This window comes from Camelus dromedarius, chromosome 8, assembly GCF_036321535.1.
Source record: "Camelus dromedarius isolate mCamDro1 chromosome 8, mCamDro1.pat, whole genome shotgun sequence".
In the NCBI taxonomy this organism is placed as follows: Eukaryota; Metazoa; Chordata; class Mammalia; order Artiodactyla; family Camelidae; genus Camelus; species Camelus dromedarius.
Window position 1 is genome coordinate 75,254,528 of NC_087443.1, and position 19,447 is coordinate 75,273,974.

The 19,447-nt window shown below is 55.0% G+C and overlaps 1 protein-coding gene across 1 annotated transcript in view; it reads left to right on the forward strand.

Moving 5' to 3' along the window:
• DMBT1 (deleted in malignant brain tumors 1) overlaps positions 1-19,447 on the forward strand; it is a 49,183-nt gene that overhangs the window by 15,872 nt on the left and 13,864 nt on the right. The window contains 14 exon segments of the mRNA XM_064488598.1: positions 655-1,011; positions 1,185-1,218; positions 2,009-2,048; positions 5,556-5,913; positions 6,719-6,739; positions 9,073-9,466; positions 11,477-11,796; positions 15,197-15,520; positions 15,955-15,981; positions 16,585-16,617; positions 18,295-18,416; positions 18,418-18,516; positions 18,518-18,566; positions 18,569-18,652. Of these exon segments, the coding sequence (XP_064344668.1) occupies positions 655-1,011; positions 1,185-1,218; positions 2,009-2,048; positions 5,556-5,913; positions 6,719-6,739; positions 9,073-9,466; positions 11,477-11,796; positions 15,197-15,520; positions 15,955-15,981; positions 16,585-16,617; positions 18,295-18,416; positions 18,418-18,516; positions 18,518-18,566; positions 18,569-18,652 (2,262 nt within the window).

Genomic DNA, 19,447 nt, shown 5'->3' on the forward strand with positions numbered 1-19,447 from the left:
GGTGGAGGGAGCTTGTGGACCTCAGACAGGGCCCTTGTCCCAGGTGAACCAGCCGAGTGGGAGGCTGACTCAGGGCACGCACAATGCAAGCGGCGGTCTGGACATTGCGGGCCAGTCCACTATGTGACCAGTAGAGTTCTAGTCAGATGCTCAGCAGACATCCTCTGTGGGTGGGGAGTGTGGAGTCAGTGTAGGTCCTGGATGCCTCTCAGTGCTGCTGGGACCTCTGCAGGTCTCTCGGGCCATGGAAGGCTGTCCGGGGCAGTGGGTGAAACTGCCCGACCTGCTCCTGTCTGGCCAGGTCCCATCCTCTCCAGGAGCTCTGCCAGAACCTGGGCAGAAGCACCCAGGAGCCACCAAGCTGTAAAGCAGAGGGATGGTGGCCTTCCCCCGGTAGCTGTGGCGCTGCAGCCTGGGTGTGTCTGGGGTGGGTGGGGGTCCCTTCCTGCTCACCTCTTTTTGGACTTATGGGCTGCATCCCTGCATGTGAATAACCCGAGACACGGGCAGAACAGGATGTCTCTGCTCCTCCCCCTGTGATGACGATGAGCTCCTGGGCTTGTAAAATGGTGACTCCCTTTAGGGAGCGGGAGGGAGAGTTGCCATCAGGAAGTCTCCTTGGTCTGTAACCTGCCTTCGACCTGTGCCCTGAAGAGACATGACTTGGGGTCCTGTGTTGCCCTCTAGGGTCTGATTCTGGTTTGGCCCTGAGGCTGGTGAACAGAGGTGACAGGTGTCAGGGCCGGGTGGAGGTCCTGTATCAAGGCTCCTGGGGCACCGTGTGTGACGACAGCTGGGACATTAACGACGCCAATGTAGTGTGCAGACAGCTGGGCTGTGGTTGGGCCACGTCGGCCCCAGGAAGTGCCCAATTTGGCCAGGGCTCAGGGCCGATTGTCCTGGATGACGTGGGCTGCTCCGGGTATGAGACCTCCCTGTGGAGCTGCCCCCACAGGGGCTGGAACAGCCACAACTGTAGACACTATGAGGATGCTGGTGTCATCTGCTCAGGTGGGCTTCAAAGAAGTTGGGCGTCCCCCTCCTGGGGTGTGGTTTCCCCTTCCTTTCTGACACCTTCTCAAGGCTTTGTCTACATTTCTGTTTTCCCTGAAAGCCCCTCAGCCTTTGGCTTAGAATTAGTATCCGCTTTGGCGAAGCCACCAGGTATGAGGTTGCTGAATGAGAGCAAAGATCCAAACCGAAAGTGACGCCTAAGCCGTGATTCTCCCCTGTGACAGTGCCAGCCAGGGGCAAAGGAGGGAAGTTCTGTAGGGGTCTCGGAATGGAGGTCATGGGCTAGGACTGCAGATGGCCCAGGATTTGGTTCCTGAGTCTGGACGGCAGCCCCTTCCAGAGCACGGAAATGCACGTGGGCACCAGGTCTGCTGTGGGCAGGGCAGTGACCCCTGCGTGGCCCAGGCTTGTCATCACCTGTGGTCGGTTCTGACAGATCACACATGCGATCTGGGCCTGGAGCAGGACTCCTCAGTCTTGTACCTCGGCGGACTGGTAACAGCCGGGAGACTGATGATGGGTCTTGGGGTAACTTGGTCATCTAGACGTAGAGCTTATCACCCTGACATGGAAATAACGGACGCTGGTCTGCAGGGACCTGTCACAAGGAGCATTTCTACAGGGGTGTGGCTGGCAGGGCCCCATCCTCTGTGACCGGGGACACGAGGGACTGAGCAGCTCACCTGCTCAGCATCACCCCCTTTGCTCCCCTTGGGCCACTTGTGTGCAAGTGTCTGATCTGCCTTCTCTCCTCACAGCTGCCCGGCCGCAGTCCACGCTCACGCCAGGTGAGTCCTGCTGCCTCCAGTCTTCGGGGTGTCTTCTCTCTCCCCAGTCACCTCAACAGCCCCAACCAGTAGTCCTGAGAGGGGTGTGTGGAGGATCTCCACCTCTCAGTACCTTCCTAGGTCGCTCTAGATCCTGTGGATGGTTCCAGATGAGCCCCTGTCACATGGGTCCTCTGAGCTGGCTCAGCGAGATAAGGGCTTTACAGCGACACAGTGTTCCCCACTGAGAGTAGGGTGACAGTGGGGGTCTGTCCTGGGGCCATTTGGACTTGCAAGCCTTATCTGGACCAAGAGTTCTCTGTGAGGAGAGAACAGATCTTCATCACGTCCTGCAGAGTCGAGGCCATGCTTTTACTGGACAGCGCTCAGTCAGGAGAGCCCAGACGTTGCTCTTGGGGGATTGTACCAGCTCATGGCCCTTGTTGTGGACATTCGAGGGCATGGTTTGGGCTCACTGCAAACTCTCAGGAAAGGGCCCTTTCTCCCCCAGACAGTGGAGCTCCTCAGTCCCCACTGTCTCAGACCCCAGTTATAGGTCATTAGGCCAACCTTGATTCTGTAGATCTCCTTTCTAATTCTGCTGTTTTCCCTCCAGATTGGTGGGACACAACAACTCCTACCCATGGTAAGCATCACTGGAATCCTGCCAAAGTATCAGTGTTCAGTGTTCCAGTCAACAGGCCTGGGTGCAATGCCTGAACCTTGGGTTGGGCCTCTGAGCTCACAGCCTCAACCAATGTGGAGGGTTGCCTTCACTTACCAGAAATATGGATGGCTTTTACCTACCAGCTATGGTGCATATCAGTCAAGACATTTTGGTTTGCAAGTGATAGGCCCCGAATTGATACTGCCTTAAGCTACAGGGGGCGCAAAGGCTTACCTATCTAGACATTGAGTGGTAGTTCTGTCCAGGTACAGCTGGATCCAAAAGTTCCAAGATGTTCTGTCAAACTATACATTTCTAACGTCCTCTTTCTTATGTTTTGGGGGTTCACTGTCAGCTTGCTTCCTGCATGGGATAGTTACAATCCACAGTTCTACCTCCTACTAGGAGAAAGTGTCTATTTGTCTCTGGAGGGACTCTTAGCAGCCTGCTGGCAATTGTCGCCTTCCTCCCAGCCATCTCCCTGTGCTCAGATGACACTCAGTAGGTCCATGCTTGTTCCAGATGCAGGGTAGGCTGTAGGATTGACAGTGACATGAGTTACGTGCTCAGTGGAAAGGTAGTCTTCGGGACAGCCTCGGGGCCGACGGAGCGGGTCCCTTGGAGGGGTGAACGGTCCAAGGTGGCACCTTGGTGGGGCTGGGAAGCTGTCTCTGGCGGTCTCCTGCTGCAGAGGCTCAGGTCCTGGGCTGCTCAGGCCGTGAGACCTACCTGTGGAGCTGCCCCCACATGTCCTGGTACACACCCAACTGTGGGGCCTTGGAGGACGCCAGTGCCATGTGCTCAGGTGGGCCTCAAAGTTGTCGCTGTAAGCATCTGGGGTGATCTTCGCTGAGATACACGTACTTCGCACTCCAGGGCCCCCCTGAAGCCGCTCCCAGGCATCCCTACCTCCCGACTGTCCTGCGGGCAGCTGGCCCCGGGAGTGCAACATCCGGGGGAGAATCAAGGTGCCCTCCCCTCCCGTTTCGTCCAAGTGTCACCCACGTTGCCTTGGGGCAACAATGGCAGAAGGAAACATCTAGAGCCTCCAATTCCCTGTGGGTGGAGGAAGTGAGCCTTGCTTGCCAGCAGGATGGCCTCCTCAGGCCACACTGATGTTCCCTGGGACTCCCTCTTCAAGGCCCATCCTTAGGGAAACGCTTAGAAATGCACTGCTCTAGCCCTTGAGAGCTTATGAATTGGGGTCCTGTCATAGCTGCCTCAGACAAGAGATTTTGAAGCGGAAATGACGAACGTGTGAGCGGGGTGAACACTAGTTGAGTGGATGGGGGTAGGGAGGAGGGTGTGGGGAGGGGGTGGCTCTGTGTGGAAAACTAATGAGCCTGCTGGGACATTGGGGCTGGAACTGGCCCCCAGGCAGAAACTCTGGGGGAGGGGAGGCGCCTTGATGGGTCTCAGAATCACTGCACCTGGGCTGGATTTGGGCACTTTCTACACTGACTGCTGGAGCTTTCTTGCTGTTCCCCCGAAAAGTTAACTGGTGGCTTTGGCGGCCTGTCCCAGGCATGGCAGGGGCTCTCCTATTCTGGAAGGTAAGCCCCCAGGCCCAGGGAGGCAGGCACAGGACGTGAGACCGAAGGAGGAGCCCCCAGAGGACTGCAACACCCGCAGCGGGCCCTGACACCGCCCACGCTGAGGACCCACGAGGAGCATCAGCTCCATGTGCATATGCGGAGTGTCATCTGTGTGGATTCCAGTGGGTCCCCTGTGTGCTGGGTGTGTGACTGTCCTTCTCTTCCCCACAGGTGCTCAGCCCCAGACCACTGCCTGGCCAGGTGAGTCTCCGATGACCTTCCTCGGGATGTCCCTCTACTCCCTGCCCCACCCCCACCCCCGTTCCCCCCACAGTAGGGGAAACACAGCACTTTGCAGAACCCGGTGGGGACACACTGTTTTCCCCTCCATCCCTGAGTCTCCTGGCTGGGGTTTCGTAACTGGACTTGGGATTTCCAACACGGCTACTCCCCATTCATCCACCTAAGCTGTCATCCTCTGCTGGATGCTCTCCCACAGAAGGCTGGCTGCAGGTTCAGAGAAGCCGGAAGGTGTCCTCCTACCTTTGGCCCCATTGCAGTCCTGGCAGGGGAGAGCTTTGTGGAGAGGGAACACGGTAACCACCGACCGTCTGTCGGTGGAACGTGACAGCAGGCCCGAGTCCCTGCGTCCCCCATCCGGGCCACACCGCGGACTCCACGGGGCCACATGTGCACCCAGAAGTGACAGAGAGAGCGCCCAGGGGAGGGCGGGTCGTGAGTGACCTTAGTGTTCTGGGTTCCAGGAACCCGCATTGGCTCCGGCCTCTGGGCAGCCCCTCAGATGTGCCGGGGGGCCCGAGGTTCATGCAAGGGAGGTAGCAAAGTTTTCTGATGAGGAAAGGAACATCCAGACTCAGAGAGGTGGAGGGAGCTGGTGGACCTCAGACGGGGCCCTTGTCCCAGGTGAACCAGCTGAGCGGGAGGCTGGCTCCGCGCATGCACAGGGAAGCGGCAGTCTGGCCTCTGTGGGCCGGTCCTCTAGGTGACCAGCGGAGTCCTGGTCCAGATGCTCAGCAGACATCCTCCGGGCGGAGGTGGTGGTCAGCGTACGTCCTGTTTGCCTCTCAGTGCTGCCGGGTCCTCTGCAGGTCTCTCAGGCAATGGACGGCTGTCCGGGACAGGGGGGGAATGTGCCCGACCTGCTCCTGTCTGGCCGGGTCCCAGCATCTCCACGGGCTCAGCCAGAACCCGGGCAGAAGCATCCAGGAGCCACCAAGCTGCCAAGCAGGGCGACGGTCTTGTCCTTCCCCCGGTAGCTGTGGTGCTGCAGCCTGGGTGTGTCCTGGGTGGGTTGGGGATCCCTTCCTGCTCACCTCTTTTTGGACTTGTGGGCCGCATCCCTGCATGTGAGCACCCCGTGACATGGGCAAAACAGGGTGTCTCTGCTCCTCTCCCTGTGACGACGATGAGCTCCTGGGCTTATAGAGAGGTGACTCCCTTTAGGGAGTGGGGTGCACAGTTGCCATCAGGAAGTCTCTTGAGTCTGCAACCTGCCTTCGACCTGTGCCCAAAAGAGAGACATGACTTGGGGTCCTGTGTTGCCCTCTAGAGACCGAATCGGGCTTGGCTCTGAGGCTGGTGAACGGAGGTGCCAGGTGTCAGGGCCGAGTGGAGGTCCTGTATCAAGGCTCCTGGGGCACCGTGTGTGACGACAGCTGGGACGTGAACGATGCCAACGTGGTCTGCAGGCAGCTGGGCTGTGGTTGGGCCACGTCAGCCCCAGGAAGTGCCCGGTTCGGTCAGGGTTCAGGGCCGATTGTCCTGGATGACGTGGGCTGCTCCGGGTATGAGACCTCCCTGTGGAGCTGCCCCCACAGGGGCTGGAACAGCCACAACTGTGGGCACCAGGAGGATGCTGGTGTCATCTGCTCAGGTGAGCCTCAAAGGAGCTGGGTGTCCCCCTCCGGGGGTATGGTTTCCCCTTCCATTCTGACACACTCTCAAGGCTTTTTCTACATTTCTGTTTTCCCTGAAATCTCCGTAGACCTTTGCTCAGCATTAGTATTAGCTTTGGCCAAGCCACCAGGTATGAGGATGGCGAATGAGACTGTGCGCTTGCTTCCTTCACGGGACAGTCGCCAGCGACGGTTGTACGTTCTACTAGGGGAAAGCGTGTATTTGTCTCTGTTCTTCAGCTGAGAAGTCCTGGAGGGACTCTTAGCAGCCTGCTGGCAATTGTCGCCTTCCTCCCAGCCATCTCCCTGTGCTCAGATGACACTCAGTAGGTCCATGCTTGTTCCAGATGCAGGGTAGGCTGTAGGATTGACAGTGACATGAGTTACGTGCTCAGTGGAAAGGTAGTCTTCGGGACAGCCTCGGGGCCGACGGAGCGGGTCCCTTGGAGGGGTGAACGGTCCAAGGTGGCACCTTGGTGGGGCTGGGAAGCTGTCTCTGGCGGTCTCCTGCTGCAGAGGCTCAGGTCCTGGGCTGCTCAGGCCGTGAGACCTACCTGTGGAGCTGCCCCCACATCTCCTGGAACACACCCAATGTGGGGCCTTGGAGGACGCCAGTGCCATGTGCTCAGGTGGGCCTCAAAGATGTCGCTGCAAGCATCTGGGGTGATCTTCGCTGAGATACACGTACTTCCCACTCCAGGGCCCCCCTGAAGCCGCTCCCAGGCATCCCTACCTCCCGACTGTCCTGCGGGCAGCTGGCCCCGGGAGTGCAACATCCGGGGGAGAATCAAGGTGCACTCCCCTCCCGTTTCGTCCAAGTGTCACCCACGTTGCCTTGGGGCAACAATGGCAGAGGGAGCGATCTAGAGCCTCCACCTCCCTGAGCCTTCCTTTCCAGCAGGATGGCCTTCTCAGGCCACACTGCTGTTGTCTGGGGCTCCCTCCTCAAGGCCCAGCCTTAGGGAAGTGGTTGGAAATGTACTGCTCTCAGCCCTCGACAGCTTGTGAATTTGGGTCCTGTCACAGCTGCCCCAGACAATAGGTTTCAAGCGTAAATGATGAATGTGTGAGCGGGTGACCACTAGTTGAGTGGATGGGGGTAGGGAGGAGGGTGTGGGGAGGGGTGGCTCTGTGTGGAAAACTAATGAGCCTGCTGGGACTTTGGGGTTGGAGCTGGCCGCCAGGCAGGAACGCCGGGGGGCGCCTTGATCGGTCTGAGAATCATGGCACCTGGGCTGGATTTGGGCACTTTCTACACTGACTGCTGGAGCTTTCTTGCTGTTCCCCCGAAAAGTTAACTGGTGGCTTTGGTGGCCTGTCCCAGGCATGGCAGCGGCTGACCTGTTCTGGAGGGTAATCCCCCAGGCCCAGGGAGGCAGGCACAGGACGTGAGACCGAAGGAGGAGCCCCCAGAGGACTGAGACACCCGCAGTGGGCCCTGACACCGCCCACGCTGAGGACCCACGAGGAGCATCAGCTCCATGTGCATATGCAGAGTGTCATCTGTGTGGATTCCAGTGGGTCCCCTGTGTGCTGGGTGTGTGACTGTCCTTCTCTTCCCCACAGGTGCTCAGCCCCAGACCACTGCCTGGCCAGGTGAGTCTCCGATGACCTTCCTCGGGATGTCCCTCTACTCCCTGCCCCACCCCCACCCCCGTTCCCCCCACAGTAGGGGAAACACAGCACTTTGCAGAACCCGGTGGGGACACACTGTTTTCCCCTCCATCCCTGAGTCTCCTGGCTGGGGTTTCGTAACTGGACTTGGGATTTCCAACACGGCTACTCCCCATTCATCCACCTAAGCTGTCATCCTCTGCTGGATGCTCTCCCACAGAAGGCTGGCTGCAGGTTCAGAGAAGCCGGAAGGTGTCCTCCTACCTTTGGCCCCATTGCAGTCCTGGCAGGGGAGAGCTTTGTGGAGAGGGAACACGGTAACCACCGACCATCTGTCGGTGGAACGTGACAGCAGGCCCGAGTCCCTGCGTCCCCCATCTGGGCCACACCGCAGACTCCACGGGGCCACATGTGCACCCAAAAGTGACAGGGAGAGTGCCCAGGGGAGGGCGGGTCGTGAGTGACCTTAGTGCTCTGGGTTCCAGGACCCCGGAATGTCTCCGGCCTCTGGGCAGCCCCTCGGATGTGCCAGTGGGCCCGTGGCTCATGCAAGGGAGGTAGCAAAGGTTTTCTGATGAAAAAGCGAACATGCAGACTCAGAGAGGTGGAGGCAGCTGGTGGACCTCAGACGGGGCCCTTGTCCCAGGTGTACCAGCTGAGCGGGAGGCTGGCTCAGGGCACGCACAGGGAAGCGGCGACATCCGGGTGGGGAACAGTCCTGGTGCCGCTGCAGACTCTCCCGGAGCTTCCTTCCTGTGATGTGTAACCCCGACCTTTCTTGGTTGCCCCTTCCAGAACCCCCACCGGTCACATCCTTGCCTGCTCCTTTACCAACAGGTAACCGTCCCTGTCCACCTCTGTGGGGCTCGCTCTCTGCTGCTGGATACAGGTTGGGTTTGAATGGGACACGAGAAGGCTCAGGGTGTGGCTTTTGTTATCCTTGTCCCTGTGAGTGAGACAAGAGTCCGTGAAGGCCAGATGCAAGGTCAGGTCTTAGTGGGCGAGTCCACTAGGTGACCAGTGGAGTCCAGATGCTCAGCAGACATCCTCTGGGAGGTGGGGGTGTGTCAGTGTACGTCCTGGCTGCCTCTCAGTGCTGCCGGGTCCTCTGCAGGTCTCTCAGGCCATGGACGGCTGTCCAGGGAGGGGGTGAAACTGCCTGACCTGCTCCTATCTGGCCGGGTCCCATCATCCCCAGGAGCTCTGCCAGAACCCGGGGAGAAGCACCCAGGAGCCACCAAGCTGCCAAGCAGGGGGACGGTCTTGGCCTTTCCCCGGTAGCTGTGGTGCTGCAGCCTGGGTGTGTCCGGGTCCCTTCCTGCTCACCTCTTTTTGGACTGTGGGCTGCATCCCTACATGTGAGCACCCCGAGACACGGGCAGAACAGGATGTCTCTGATCCTCCCCCTGTGATGACGATGAGCTCCTGGGCTTGTAAAATGGTGACTCCCTTTAGGGAGCGGGAGGGAGAGTTGCCATCAGGAAGTCTCCTTGGTCTGTAAACTGCCTTCGACCTGTGCCCTGAAGAGACATGACTTGGGGTCCTGTGTTGCCCTCTAGGGTCTGATTCTGGTTTGGCCCTGAGGCTGGTGAACGGAAGTGCCAGGTGTCAGGGCCGAGTGGAGGTCCTGTATCGAGGCTCCTGGGGCACCGTGTGTGACGACAGCTGGGACATCAACGATGCCAACGTGGTCTGTAGGCAGCTGGGCTGTGGTTGGGCCACGTCGGCCCCAGGAAGTGCCCGGTTCGGTCAGGGTTCAGGGCTGATTGTCCTGGATGATGTGGGCTGCTCAGGGAATGAGGCCTCCCTGTGGAGCTGCCCCCACAGGGGCTGGAACAGCCACAACTGTGGGCACCAGGAGGATGCTGGTGTCATCTGCTCAGGTGAGCCTCAAAGGAGCTGGGTGTCCCCCTCCTGGGGTATGATTACCCTTTCCATTCTGACACCTTCTCAAGGCTGTTTCTGCATTTCTGTCTTCCCTGAAATCTCTTTAGCTCTTTGCATAGAATTAGTGTTAGCTTTGGCCAAGCCACCAGGTATGAGGTTGGCGAATTGGACTGTGCGCTTGCTTCCTTCACGGGACAGTCGCCAGCGACGGTTGTACGTTCTACTAGGGGAAAGCGTGTATTTGTCTCTGTACTTCAGCTGATAAGTCCTGGAGGGACTCTTAGCAGCCTGCTGGCAATTGTCGCCTTCCTCCCAGCCATCTCCCTGTGCTCAGATGACACTCAGTAGGTCCATGCTTGTTCCAGATGCAGGGTAGGCTGTAGGATTGACAGTGACATGAGTTACGTGCTCAGTGGAAAGGTAGTCTTCGGGACAGCCTCGGGGCCAACGGAGCGGGTCCCTTGGAGGGGTGAACGGTCCAAGGTGGCACCTTGGTGGGGCTGGGAAGCTGTCTCTGGCGGTCTCCTGCTGCAGAGGCTCAGGTGCTGGGCTGCTCAGTTTGTGAGACTGAAGGAGTAGCCCCCTAGAGGACTGAGACACCCGTAGCGGGCCCTTATACCATGCATGCTTTGGACCCACGAGGAGTATCAGCTCCATGTGTATATGCATAGTGTCATCTGTGTCGATTCCAGTGGGTCCCCAGTGTGCTTGTTGTCTGACTTTCCTTCTCCTCACTGGTCCTAAGCCCCAGACCACTGCCTGGCCAGGTGAGTCTCTGATGACCTTCCTCGGGATGTCCCTCTATACCCTGCCCACCCGCCCCCATTCCCCCCACTGTAGAGGAAACACAGCACTTTGCAGAACATGATGGGGACCATTATTTTCCCCTTCATCCCTGAGTCTCCCTCTGGTGCTTCTTACCTGGGCTTGGGATTTCCAACACTCCCTTCTCCCCATTCTTCCAGCTAAGTTGTCATCCTCTGCTCGATGCGCTCCCAAAGAAGGCTGGCTGCAGGTTCAGAGAAGCTGGAAGGTGTCCTCCTGCCTTTGGTCCCATTACAGTCCTGGCAGGGAGAGCTTTGTGGGGGTAGGAACATGGGCACCACCGACCGTCTGTCGGTGGGATGTGATTGCAGGCCTGAGTCCCTGTGTCCCCCATCTGAGCCACACTGCAGACACCACGGGGCCATATGTGCACGCAGAAGTGACACGAAGAGCGCCCAGGGGAGGGCGGATCATGAATGACCTTAGTGCTCTGGGTTCCAGGAACCTGTATTGGCTCCAGCATCTGAGTAGCCCCTCAAATGTGCCGGTGGGCCCTTAGCTCATGCAAGGGAGGTAGCAAAGTTTTTCTGATGAAAAAGCGAACATGCAGACTCAGAGAGGTGGAGGGAGCTTGTGGACCTCAGACGGGGCCCTTGTCCCAGGTGAACCAGCTGAGTGGGAGGCTGACTCAGGGCACGCACAGTGCAAGCGGCGGTCTGGTCATTGCGGGCCAGTCCACTATGTGACCAGTAGAGTTCTAGTCAGATGCTCAGCAGACATCCTCTGTGGGTGGGGAGTGTGGAGTCAGTGTAGGTCCTGGATGCCTCTCAGTGCTGCTGGGACCTCTGCAGGTCTCTCAGGCCATGGAAGGCTGTCCGGGGCAGTGGGTGAAACTGCCCGACCTGCTCCTGTCTGGCCGGGTCCCATCCTCTCCAGGAGCTCTGCCAGAACCTGGGCAGAAGCACCCAGGAGCCACCAAGCTGTAAAGCAGAGGGATGGTGGCCTTCCCCCGGTAGCTGTGGTCCTGCAGCCTGGGTGTGTCTGGGGTGGGTGGGGGTCCCTTCCTGCTCACCTCTTTTTGGACTTATGGGCTGCATCCCTGCATGTGAGTAACCCGAGACACGGGCAGAACAGGATGTCTCTGCTCCTCCCTCTGTGATGACGATGAGCTCCTGAGCTTATAAAAGGTGACTCCCTTTAGGGAGTCTGAGGGAGAGTTGCCATCAGGAAGTCTCCTGAGTCTGGTATTTGCCTTAGATCTGTGCCCTGAAGAAAGACATGATGTGGGGTCTTATGTTGCCCTGTAGAGACCGTATCGGGTTTGGCTATGAGGCTGGTGAACGGAGGTGACAGGTGTCAGGGCCGAGTGGAGGTCCTGTATCGAGGCTCCTGGGGCACCGTGTGTGACGACAGCTGGGACGTGAACGATGCCAACGTGGTCTGCAGACAGCTGAGCTGTGGTTCGGCCGTGTCAGCCCCAGGAAATGCCTGGTTTGGTCAGGGCTCTGGGCCTATTCTTCTGGATGAACTACGGTGCTCAGGGAATGAGACCTTCCTGTGGAGCTGCCCCAACAGTGGCTGGAACACCCATAACTGTGGGCACCAGGAAGATGCTGGTGTCATTTGCTCAGGTGAGCCTCAAAGAATTTGGGTGTCCCTCTCCTAGGGTGTGTTTTCCCCTTCCATTGTGATGTCTTCTCAAAGCTTTTTCTACACCTCTGTTTTCCCTGAAATCTCCTTAACTCTTTTCTTCAGTTATTATAATTTTGGTCAAGCCACCAGGTATCATGATAGTGAATGATAAGAAAGATAGAAACTGAAATTAACACTTAAGCCGTGATTCTCCACTGTGACAGTGCCAGCCAGAAGCAAAGGAGGAAATTTCTGTACAGGGTCTTTGAATGGTGGTCATGGGAAAGGACTGTAGATGTCCCAGGGTTTGTTCCTGAGTCTGGAATGAAGGCCCCTCCAGATCACAGAGATGCATGTTGGCACATGGTCTGCTGTGTGCAGGGCAGTGGCCCCTACACGGCCCGCCAGACACAGCCTTGTCATCACCTGTGGTCGGTTCTCAGAGATCACACATGGGATCTGGGCCAGGGGCTGGACTCCTCGGTCTTGTGCCTCAGTGGACCAGTAACATCAGGGAGACTGATGATGGGTTAGGGGCAACGTGGTCACCTAGAGATGGAGTTTGTCACTCTGACATGGAAATAATGGACGCTGGTCTGCCAGGACATTTCACAAGGAGCATCTCTGCAGGGGTGTGGCTGGCAGGGCCCCACCCTCCATGACTGGGGACACGAGGAACTGAGCAGCTCACCTGCTCAATATCATCCCCTTTGCTCCTGTTGGGCCACTTGTGTGCAAGTGTTTGATCTGCCTTCTCTCCTCACAGCTGTCCAGTCCCAGCCCACACTCAGGCCAGGTGAGTCCTGCTGCTTCCAGTCTTCGGGGTGTCTTCTCTCTCCCCAGTCACCTCAACAGCCCCAACCAGTAGTCCTGAGAGGGGTGTGTGGAGGATCACCTCTCAGTACCTTCCTAGGTCGCTCTAGATCCTGTGGATGGTTCCAGATGAGCCCCTGTCACATGGGTCCTCTGAGCTGGCTCAGCGAGATAAGGGCTTTACAGCGACACAGTGTTCCCCACTGAGAGTAGGGTGACAGTGGGGGTCTGTCCTGGGGCCATTTGGACTTGCAAGCCTTATCTGGACCAAGAGTTCTCTGTGAGGAGAGAACAGATCTTCATCACGTCCTGCAGAGTCGAGGCCATGCTTTTACTGGACAGCGCTCAGTCAGGAGAGCCCAGACGTTGCTCTTGGGGGATTGTACCAGCTCATGGCCCTTGTTGTGGACATTCGAGGGCATGGTTTGGGCTCACTGCAAACTCTCAGGAAAGGGCCCTTTCTCCCCCAGACAGTGGAGCTCCTCAGTCCCCACTGTCTCAGACCCCAGTTATAGGTCATTAGGCCAACCTTGATTCTGTAGATCTCCTTTCTGATTCTGCTGTTTTCCCTCCAGATTGGTGGGACACAACAACTCCTACCCATGGTAAGCATCACTGGAATCCTGCCAAAGTATCAGTGTTCAGTGTTCCAGTCAACAGGCCTGGGTGCAATGCCTGAACCTTGGGTTGGGCCTCTGAGCTCACAGCCTCAACCAATGTAGAGGGTTGCCTTCACTTACCAGAAATATGGATGGCTTTTACCTACCAGCTATGGTGCATATTAGTCAAGACATTTTGGTTTGCAAGTGATAGGCCCCGAATTGATACTGCCTTAAGCTACAGGGGGTGCAAAGGCTTACCTATCTAGACATTGAGCGGTAGTTCTGTTTTCAGGTACAGCTGGATCCAGAAGTTCCAAATGATCTTATCCCCTCTTTCATATGTTTTTGGATTGATTGTCAGCTTGCTTCCTGCGTATGCTAGTTGCCAGCCACAATTCTGCATCCTACTAGGGGAAATTGTCTTTTTTTTTTTTTAACAATTTTTTTATTGAGTTATAGTCATTTTACAATGTTGTGTCAAATTCCAGTGTAGAGCACAATTTTTCAGTTATACATGAACATACATATATTCATTGTCACATTTTTTTCTCTGTGAGCTACCGCAAGATCTCATATATATTTCCCTGTGCTATACAGTATAATCTTGTTTATCTATTCTACATTTTCAAATCTCAGTCTGTCACTTCCCACCCCCTGCCCCCTTGGCAACCACAAATTTGTATTGTATGTCTATGAGTCTGTTTCTGTTTTTGATTTGTGACTTTTTTTTTTTTAGATTCCACATATGAGCGATCTCATATGGTATTTTTCTTTCTCTTTCTGGCTTACTTCACTTAGAATGACATTCTCCAGGAGCATCCATGTTGCTGCAAATGGTGTTATGTTGTCGGTTTTTATGGCTGAATAGTGTTCCATTGTATAAATATACCACCTCTTCTTTATCCAGTCATCTGTCGATGGACATTTAGGCTGTTTCCATGTCTTGGCTATTGTAAATAGTGCTGCTATGAATATTGGGGTGCAGGTGTCATTTTGAAGTAGGGTTCCTTCTGGATATATGCCCAGGAGCAGGATTACTGGGTCCTATGGTAAGTCTATTCCTAGTCTTTTGAGGAATTTCCATACTGTTTTCCACAGTGGCTGCACCAAACTGCATTCCCACCAGCAGTGAGGAGGGTTCCCTTTTCTCCACAGCCTCTCCAGGATTTGTCATTTGTGGACTTTTGAATGATGGCCATTCTGACTGGTGTGAGGTGATACCTCATTGTAGTTTTGATTTGCATTTCTCTGATAATTAGTGATATTGAGCATTTTTTCATGTGCCTATTGATCATTTATATGTTTTCCTTGGAGAATTGCTTGTTTAGGTCTTCTGCTCGTTTTTGGGTTGGGTTGTCTGTTAGGGGAAATTGTCTTGTTTGTCTCTGGAGGGAACTTCAGCAGCCTGCTGGCAATTGTTTCCCTCTCCCCAGCCATCTCCTTGTGCTCGGATGACATTCAGTACGTCCATGGTTTGTTCAAGTTTAAGGGTCAGCTTCAGGTTTGAAAGTAACATGAAGAGGTGCTCAGTGGAAAGGTAGTCTTCAGGACAACCTCAGGTCCGATGGAGCAGGTCCCTTGTAGGGGTGAACAGTCCAAGGTGGCACCTTGGTGGGGCTGGGAAGCTGTCTCTGGTGGTCTGCTCCCTCAGGGGCTCAGTCCATCCCAGTGGCCCCTGGGGATGCAGGCTGTGGGCTTCCCTTCTTCCCAGCTGCATCCCAAGGCTGGGTTCAGCAACTGAATTTCTGGCTTTGAGGGGCTCCAGTTAGAAATCATGTGCAGGTCTGCCCCCACCCAAGGAGTCTGTAAAATGGCTTCTTGGGGATAAAATGTGATGAACAGGCTTGGATCAGATCCTCTTGCTGCAGAACCTTAACCAGAACCCAGAAGTCTTTCCCTGAAAGAATTCTGAATCTCACTCAGACCTCAGGACGACTTCCTTCAGGACACACAGAAGAGAGTCAATTTTCCTATCTCTTTCCAGGATCTGATTCTGGTTTAGCGCTAAGGCTGGTGAATGGAAGTGACAGGTGCCAAGGCCGAGTGGAGGTCCTGTACCAAGGCTCCTGGGGCACCGTGTGTGACGACAGCTGGGACATCAACGATGCCAACGTGGTCTGCAGGCAGCTGGGCTGTGGTTGGGCCACGTCGGCCCCAGGAAGTGCCCAATTTGGCCAGGGCTCAGGGCCGATTGTCCTGGATGAGCTGCAGTGCTCAGGAAATGAGACTTACCTGTGGAGCTGCCCCCGCAACCCCTGGAACACCCACAACTGTAGGCACTACGAGGATGCTGGGGTCATCTGCACAGGTGGGCTTCCAAGGCTTTGAACCTCTGTTTTAGTGTGATTTTCTCCAAAAAACTGCTCTTCTTTGCCCAGGGCTCTCGTTATCCTGAGTGTCCCTGAAAGATGAGTAATTTCCTAATGGCATCAGTGGTTACAGTGGCATCCCTGGGTTTCATGTGTCTGAAGTATCACTTTCTCAGCGGCCCCTGGAGCAGACAAGGGTGCAATGGACACTAAGGTTGTAAGAATGAATTCCCCCAAAACCTTTTGTGTGTGTGTGTGTGTGGAGACTAATATGTGAGGTTGACATTTAATATTCAGCTCTCCTGGACAAGTCCCAGATCGCCCTTCTCCGGCCAGGGAGGGGCGGGCCCTCAGCATCTCTCTCAGGAGCCTGAAGGGTTCACGGCAGCACATCCTGGGCGCCCAGGCTGACCCTGTGTCCTCTTTCTTGCAGGTCCACAAATCGATCCTACCGTCGGAGGTGCGTCCCTGCAGAGCAACCCAGCAAGATTCCTCTCTGCAATCCCCCCTCTCAGTCCCCAGAAGGAGAAGGAGGAGGGCAGGCCCCTCCTGGGGAGGGGTGTCCCTGGGAGGACTCTAGAATTTGTTTCGGTGACCAGCTGAGCTCCCAGGACACTGGCTGTCGCTCAGCTCTGCCTGGAGGGCCCTTCTGGTCTCCTGTCATCACCTGCTGCCTCTGTTCCTTAAGGGACCTTGTGGGGGAACAGGATTTGTTCCCCTGGTCATTTTGGATGACAATAACTATCGCAGTCGTCCCGTGGAGCACTGTGACCATGTTACTGACATGGCCAAGTGGCACTCTTGCAAATGTTTGTCTGTTAAAGGATTCCCTCACGTTGAGAGCAATCCCCAAAATGATCTTCATGGCACAGCAAACATATCTAGTGCCAAATATGTTGAGAAGTGCTGTGTACTCCAGCCCATTTGGACCGCCACAGTATAAGTGGGAAAGGTCAAGGCTCTGAGAAGTCCTGCAGAAAGAAAAAGGATTTAGTTTCTCTATCGACCATGGAATTAAAGAATTATCCAACAATATCCTAACACTGCTTCATTTTCTTTCTAGATGTCCTGGGTCCATCAACTACCACCACAGAGAGTAAGTGTCACATTTTCCCTCCTGAGCTGTAGGGCACGGGTTTCTCATCCTCATGCTTGGCTGTCCATGCAGTGGTGCCTACACCCGCAATGCCCACCTGTACCTGCACCCCCCCGCCCCGGCTTCCCCCACACCCCAGCCCCCACCCAGGGCCAACACAGAGCTTGCACATGCTCAGCCCTCACATCTCCCCTGCCCTCGAGAGGACTTTTGTTTTAATTAAGGAAATCTCCTTCCCCTTCTTTGAAGTGAATGAGGTAAGTGGTTCTTAAAAGAATAGACTTCATGGCTTTTATTTCCTGGAGTCAGATAATAATAAGTGTTGCTGAGGACATGGAGAAATCAGAACCCTCATCCACTGCTAGTGGGAATGTAAAATGGAGCATGCAGTTTGAGATGAAGCCTGGTGGTTCCTCAGAAAGTTATGTCCCAGCTATTCTACTCATAGACATATACTCAGGAGGAAGGAAAGCATACGTCTGCACAGAAACTTACATACAGATGTTCGTGGGTAGCAGCATTATTCCTAATGGCCCGAAAGTGGAAACAACCTGAATGTTCATTATGGTGAATGGACAAACAGAATATGGTATATCCATGCAGTGGAATATTACTTGGCAATAAAAAGACGTGAAGTCCTGGTACACGTGCACACATGCTACAACACAGAGGAACGTTGAAAAGATTATGCTCAGTGAAAGAAACCAGTCACAAAAGACCACATACTGTATGATTCCATTTATATGAAATGTCCAGAATAGACAAATCTATACAGACAGTGGATTAGTGGTTGCCTAAGGCTGGGGGTTTTGGGGGAAAATGGAAAGTGCCTGCTGTTGGGCACAGGGATTCTCTTTGGAGTGATGAAAATGCTCTAAAATTGACTGTGATGCTGATTGCAGAGCTCTGAATATACTACAAATCATAAAGTTCTAAACTTTGGAAAAAATAAGAGTTATGAATGAAGAAAAACAGTTTTAATTTAGATCACTACTGAGGAGTACATGTATATTTTTAAGTGGTCTATTAAAATAAACTAACCAACAAAAAGTTTGAATGCACACTATCACTCTCTGGTAAATAATAATAGCTAACATTGTTGGGTGCTTGTTACACGCTGGGCACTGTTCTAAGGGTTTACATGTATTATCTCATTTAACATCTATCAGAATCTGATCATGATCACTCCCGTTTTTCAGATGAGGAAACTGAGGCAGAGAGGTTAAGTAACTTGCTCAGGATCACGGAGCTGATAAAGGCAGAGCCAAGATGCAAGCCCCAGCCTTCTGTGGCAGAAACCTTGTTTCTGACCCCCCCCCCCCTTTGCACTGCTTCTTGTCAAGCAGCATGTGTTACCGTCCCCGTGTGAAACTAAAGAAGGGCTTCAGGGACGTGTTGCCCATTGTCCTTATCTGGGCAATACAAGGCAGCAAGGGGGGGAGAAGAGGGGACACACCCTGGCCCTGGGTTTGCCACCAGCACCCTGGGGGTCCTGGTGACTCACCTTGCTGAGCCAACACCTGCGCAGCCGAGGGTGAGGGAGTCTGGGCTCTGTGATGCTGGGGCTTCTTCCAGGTGGATCACGTAGGATTTGTACCCTCATCAGTGCTGTTTGGTGACCCTGGGGATGAGGAAAGACCTAGGGGTTATTGATTGGCCTTTGGGATTTGCTGTGAGGCAAGGCCATCACCTTTCACAACATGAGTCTTTCAGATGCCAGCTTGAGATTAGTTAGTGGGAACTCCTCCTCCTGTCCCGTATGTGCCGGGCACGTGGAAATTCACTGTGATGGCCAGTGGGGGAAGAATCTGTGATGATAACTGGGGCATTCAGGATGCCCAGGTAGTCTTCAGGCAGCTGGGCTGTGGACAGGCAGTGTCAGCCCCAGGAAATGCCTATTTTTGGCTCTGGCTCTGGCCCCATCACTTTGGATGATGTTGAGTGCTCAGGGAATCTACGCTCTGGCAGTGCCGGAACCAAGGCTGGTTCTCCCATAATTGTGCCCACTCCAAAGATGCTGGAGTCTTTTGCTCAAGTATTGCATGATGTCGCTCATGGAAGGCCCACCTCTGACCCGCTACAAGTGAAAGCTGGAGGCTGGTAGCTAATGGTGTCTGCAGTTCAGTTCAGGGGGTGGGGACACGCAGGAGCTTTCCAGCCTGTCCCCTTGGCCTGTCCACTCCAGGAGACCATGCAGGGCCCACTTGCTCTCTGGTGAGGCGGGGGTCATTATGCTGAACACACAGCTGGTGCCCAGTGTGTTTCACTCTCTCGTTTGCTTTGTGACCTTTAGCAACGAATTCATCTTGCTAAGCCTCAGTTTCCTCGTTTATTAAGAGATGGTCAGGATAGAACCTGCTTCCAACGGTGATTAGAGAATTGAATGCAATTGCATGTGAACCCTTAGAACAGCTCTGGACAAGTAGGAAGTGATGAATAAATGACGGCGTTATGACCTTGGCTGTGCCGCTGATGACCCCGCGTAATGATGCGGCTGAGGGAGCCACTGTGGAAACCCATGTAGGTCCCCTCCTGACATCACAGGCCTCCACAGCAGTAACTCAGGGGACCAGGGGTGCACTCGCTGATTTCCAGCCACACTTTAGTAACCACTTTCTTTCTATCCCTTTTTAGGAACCTACTCAACAACAACTCCCGGTAAGTACCTGTGGTTTCCATCTCACTGCCTGGCTGCCCCTTCCTGCTGCTGGTCCCTGGGCTGCAGGTCATGTCGCTCACTCTCCAAAGTGTTTGCCTCTCCCGCCTTTCCTGGCTCGCGGCGTCCCCTGCAGCTGATGTCCCAGGCCGAGGAGAGCTGGGCCTCTCCTTA